The following is a 5,937-nucleotide window of genomic DNA, read 5'->3' as shown; positions in this document are numbered from 1 at the left end:
GATTTGCCAGTGCAAAATCTATGAGTGTTTCGCCTCTTTCGTTTCTTTCCCCTTGTCCAGAAATTCCGATGATTCCATCTTCTTCACTGTTCTTTTTTCGTCCTACCTTGGCATTAAAGTCACCAGCGATTATTAATATGTCCTGTTTATCTTTGTTGTCCACTTCCTTTTGTAGGGCATCATAGAAATTCTCTATTGCTTCTTCAGTTGCAGCAGTTGTTGGTGCGTAAACTTGAATAAACGTGATGTTTTTAGCTTGACCTTGGAGTCTAATGCTAACAATGCGATCACTCACCGGTTTGTATCCAATGAGGCTGTTGACTGTTGTTTTTGCGAGATAGATTGCCACACCGCTTTGTCCAGATTTTTCCCTTCCTGAGTAAATTATCCTTCCTCCGCAGCTGGTTGTGAAATGTCCGCTTCCAGCCCATCTGTGTTCCGACAGTCCCAGAATGTCTATTTTGTTTTCTTCCGCTTCATTGATGATGGTGTTGAGTTTACCGGCTGCCATACTTCTTATGTTCCAAGTTCCTATGAGGTAATTCCGTTTTAACCATGTATTCCGGTTCTTTCCCAGGTCTGTACAGTCAGGCGTTATGCCTTCATCAACTAGGCTGGTACTCCCGCCGGCGTCAGGTTCTTCCCCAATACGCATTGGAGACCAATCTAACTTGGGGGTCTCATTACCAGGTCTCCTATCGTTATTTGTTTTACTTTTCTTCATTCGGGTTTCCGTGGCAGGTTTACTCACAGTAGTTTGCCATTGCTTTCTGTGATAGAGCAGTGTCCTTACAGGACGGGTGTCCCAGCCATTGAAGAAGAGACCAGTTCTGAAGCTCCTTCAGCTGCTCTCCGTCCTCATCCATCGCCTGCCTGGCGCGACTTCACGTAACCCTGTTCGGGGGGCATTGCGGGTACTCGGTCTTGCCCAAGGACCTCCCGCAGGCTTGTGGCGGGAAGGAGACGCCTTACTACTCCTATTGACAGATCTCAATCTGCCCCACTACTACTGCTCAGAAGTACGTCACTAAATTTGTTGTAGGCTATGGGAAAACCTACGTGACAATTCCCCCCCCCCCCACTCCAATTGTAGACTACCTTTACCTGTATAGATCGATGGAGAATACGATTCATTTATAAATCTGCAGACCTATGCCTCCAACATTGTGACATTGATTTTGCCTTTATATTCAACAACACAGTATGTGATATTTGGTTAACATTGCCTATACTGTGGGTTTTTTTTAAAAAACAACGGTAGATTTTGTAAAATATAGGAAACGTTTCCGATCAAGTCACAATATTAAAACGAATAAGCGAAAACGAGGCATTACTACAAAGCACACGTACATTTCAAACAATTCCAAGGTCGTATTATTACTTGCCGCTGAACTTAAATCCGGCAACAGTATATGTAAAATAGAATATTTAAAACATTTTAAAATGATTTTGATTGTTTTAATATGATCCAACGTGTACTTTTTCATTGACAACCACATTTATTATTGTCTCAGTGTTGTAGTGAATAAACTTTAACAGCGCCAGTTGATCGAGGGTGGATCACGAGATCAAATTTTCCACCCGAAGTAACTCTTTGTATCAGAAGGACAAATTGACGAGACTCTCTGTTTAGTATATTTTTCATTGTTTAAAATCAAAATGTATACTTTTAGCAAATATTTCTTGTGAATCATTAAAATAGATAGAAATAACAGTGATAAAATGGAATGGAGGCTTCAATTAAATTACGACGACAGACCATGCCAGATGTACATCAAGGAACAGTTTTAGGGCCACTTCTTTTTTATCTACATCAATGTATGCCGAGTAAAGTATCAAAAGGATGGTGGTCCATATTTTGCAAGACCTTCAAACACAATCATTCAGACGTTAACAGACCTCGACATATTAATGTTATTATAATCCTCATAGCGACTCGTCATCATTGCAGCAAATCCGGAACCTAATATTTGCATTAAATCTTTTAAAAAGTCAAAGAAAGTAATTAATCTGAACAGCATTGACACAAATATTGGCCAAGAGACTTGTAAATTCCTTGTATTGTTTTATCTATTTACGGGTTCTGTCATCACATCTATTTTCAAATTTAAAGAGACGCGATCATGTCGTTAGCTGTCTTGGTTAAGTTAGGTTTCTCGCCATGAGACATTGGCAAAAACATGATGCAATTAACTTTGGAGGGAGGCAGAAGGAGAGTACAGCAAACATGGTGCTGGGTGGATAGTGTAAAGGAATAGACAAGGATGGGCATCCCAACAACTAATGAGGAAATCTGAGGACAGATCTTGATGGATGGCCCTAACTGTTGTCATCCCTCATGTCTCATCTACAACGCACAGGAGAATGAGGTGAGGTGGGGTGAGGTTCACGTTATAACATCCTTACCAAAGCCCCACTGTCTCCTGTTATTCATGAATTGCCAAATATCGTCAATGCTCCATTACAGATATCTCAAAGTCTCTTTGTGACTATTTGTATGCCAATTACTGTCAATGAATCAAAGGTGAAGCCATTGAACACAATATTGATCACGTAAGGATGAACAGTTTCATCCACAAAACGGGAGATGTTGACAAAATCCTTCCAAGTGATGTTCTGTATCAGCACTTTGAAAGGAGTGTCTTTCAAGCGAGAATTTGGGAGTACTTGGGCCACAACTAAGACTCATTGATGTATTGTTTTATCAACACTTTTCTTAATGTTTCACAAATACGCACTTTTTTATTTATTTATTTTTCAATGTGAATTTTGACATAGAGCTTAATTTTTTTTGTTTACAGCCCAAAAGCACAAAACCAAATTTTATTTGTTCTTAGAGGGGTCTACTACCTTTTTAGCTCTATTTTTAGTAACAGAATTCAATGGGCGATAACTCCATTAACAATAATCTCTACAATCTTCATTACAGATAACACAACCCTCATCAATTTGATAGTCAACACAAATGACGACTGCAACCTCTATAACTAGGTTAACAAACCTTCATCGATTTGGTGGTCAACTCAAATAAATTTTACAACCTTCAGAACAGATTATGCAGCCCTCGTCAATCTTACACACAACCAAAATAACTGTTACAACCTTCATAACCAGATTACCAAACTTTCATCAACTTGATTGTCAGGTCAAATTCTCTTGTAACCTTCACAATCAAATTGACAAAGAGGCATTGACTTGAGAGTCAACTTAAATAAACTTCACAACCATTATAAAAGATTAACACACCTTCGCCTAATTAATACTCAGCGTAAATAGCCCTTATAAACCTTTATGACAAACAATTATTAACTTGACAGTTAACCAACATGACAAAAACTTTGTAACATTTATAAGCAGACGAACCAAAATGTATCGTCCTGAGAGTCAAGCCTAATGACACTACTTGCAACTTTTATTATCAGATTAACTAAATTTTATCGATTTTACTGATTTTATGAATAAGCATAAAATGAATTGTTTGGATCAGATTGATGGGAATAATAATTGTAATGACAGCTATGGTCATAACAGTTCTAGTATTCACACCCATGAAGATGTGTTTCGGCAAATAGTCCCTGATATGGTTCTTTGGTGGCTTCGAATGATTTTTGTTCTTCCTGTGCATTTTGTATTTGCTTTATTTGGATTTATTGCCAATATTATCAACATCATTGTTTTCATCAAGTTGGGCTTTAAAGACCCAGTAAACGTGAGTTTTTTGGGTATGTCTATTTCCGACTCGTTTGTTTGTTTGACCAGAATATGGCCCAGTATTTGCGTTTTCCCTCTTCTTAATCAGTTAGACTTACCTTTCGATACAAATAAGATCAACATTCTCTTTTTCGATTGGCCACATTTAGCCTTTAATAAAATAACTACAGCTATCACTTCATTTATTACAATAGAGCGTTGTCTGTGTGTCATTTATCCATTAAAAATAAAAGAACTCGTAACAACCACAAGAGCGGCTATCATTGTGGTATTCATCTACGTTTTGAATATTGTCCTTGTAGCACCTATATATTTCGTTGCTTACTACGATTGGGTCTTCTTTCCTGAGAAAAACAGAACTCTTTATACATTAGTGTTCACGAAATCGAAAAGTAAGGTCAACGATGCCTTTTTATTAATACGACTTGTTTTACCCATACTCGCGTTCATAGCAACCATGATTTCTACTTCTGTCCTAGTATACAACTTAAAAAAGAACGCTAAATGGAGGCAAAAAGCAACGGGCAGATCAACCCAACAATCAATCAACTCACGGCCAACATCGGAGACCTCATCGTCTAGATCATCATCTCAGATTATGACATCATCACGTGATACTCAAGTATCCAAGATGGTGGTAATGATCGCCATTTTGTATCTTATTACCTACTGTCCGGCAATGGTGACAACGCCACTGGCAATTGCCTTTCCCGAAACAAAAATAGGTGGCTCACAAGAGAATGTATTGCGCCTTGGCTTATTCCTGACCTACCTCTTATATACTATCAATGCGTTTGTCAATATTTTCATCTATCATAAAATGAGTACAAAATACAGAGCCATGTTTCAACAGATTTTTAATTGTGCTTCAATTCGTTTGAAATCACAAAAAATATCAAAGACTTGTCAACAAAAAGGACAGTGGACACTGTAAATAAGTAGCCTTAACAGAGATGTAACATTTATTTAGATTCATCCAAATTCCCTATTGAATAAAAGCTTCATAAACAACTGCTTTTACGTGTTTCAATAAATCAAACAAATGTGACCCATCCCCTCAATCTGTTATTTTCTTGGGGATAAAACCAACCAAGAAATATCAGTTCAAAGTTCAAATTATGGTCAGATATCTGAAAATGTATTTTTCGTCGTAAAATATTTATGATCATTTACGTCACATCACATAGACATATTAATTGAATAAGATTTCATATTTTTAACTGTGAAGTTAATTTACATAATTTTGTTTACCCATTCTTAATACCGGTTAGTGGCGGTGTGTCACACATTAGCAAATAAAGCTGAGATATCACATCTACAAACATCTGGCTTGGTGTTTTCTGTTTTTGTTTGTTTTGTTTCTCCTTGTAGTAAAACATTCATTCGTTCAGTATTTAACTCTTTTTGAAGTTCTGAACTTGCATTTATTTGTCGGATTTGGGACACAATTTGTGTCTAGTAACTCTGTGCAGTCTCTCTCTTGGATACCTTTTTTGACATCGATATTAGAGACAATGCTCGTAATATTGTGATCAATTGTCCAATGTAATCTTTTAAAGTACAGATTACATAAACCAATCATTACGAAAATAGATTTGAAATTGACCGAAAAAATGTTATGGCAAATAAAAATGGACAAATTTAAAATTGTATTTTTTCTATCGTTCATTTAACTTTCGAATTCTTCATTCTCCACTAAATATTTCATTTTTATTACCTCTCTGACTGCTAACATTATTTTGGTTAATAATATATTATGATTAATGATACCGTATTTGAATAACTATCAATGTTCTTATTATCTTATTTGTAATGTTAGCTATTGCAAAATTTTGAGGACGATACAATTGCTTTCGCTGCCCAATTAGGTACAATCTTTGCTTTGTACCCAAAAGGTAACGAGTTCGACTACCAGGCTCGTTGTGTGGCCTTTTGCAAGTCACCTCACCCTCGCTCACTTTGCGGCGCTGCACTGCGGCTGAAGCCTCGGTTATTGCAGTCTTCACATGACCTAAAGAAAAATTTGCCCTTGGGGATGAATAAAGGGAATTTTATTTATTTATTTATTTATTTATTTATAAGATATACTCCAAATTAATCCTTAACAGAGTATGGAAACCAAATATATCTTGTCCAGGCAGATACAGTGCAAAATTGCTACATAACAATTCAATAAATAATAATCCAAGCATTCACCACTGTCTGTGTGGTGTTCTTGCAAAACCC

General features: G+C 36.8%; 1 protein-coding gene across 1 annotated transcript; it reads left to right on the top strand.

Moving 5' to 3' along the window:
* Positions 1-3,332: 3,332 nt before the first annotated feature.
* On the top strand, positions 3,333-4,788 carry LOC144956542 (thyrotropin-releasing hormone receptor-like). Its single transcript, XM_078887102.1, has one exon. The coding sequence runs from the start codon at positions 3,455-3,457 to the stop codon at positions 4,643-4,645; it is 1,191 nt and encodes a 396-aa protein (XP_078743228.1). The 5' UTR covers positions 3,333-3,454; the 3' UTR covers positions 4,646-4,788.
* Positions 4,789-5,937: the final 1,149 nt, after the last annotated feature.

Source organism: Berghia stephanieae, chromosome 11 (genome assembly GCF_034508935.2).
Source record: "Berghia stephanieae isolate SIO BIC M18660-M18661 chromosome 11, UCSD_Bste_1.3, whole genome shotgun sequence".
Taxonomy (NCBI): Eukaryota; Metazoa; Mollusca; class Gastropoda; order Nudibranchia; family Aeolidiidae; genus Berghia; species Berghia stephanieae.
Note: the sequence above shows the minus strand (reverse complement) of the source record. Positions and strands in the feature narration are given on the sequence as shown.

Coding starts and splice junctions, on each gene's coding strand:
- LOC144956542 (XM_078887102.1), top strand. CDS start 3,455: ATGAATAAGCATAAAATGAATTGTTTGGATCAGATTGATGGGAATAAT.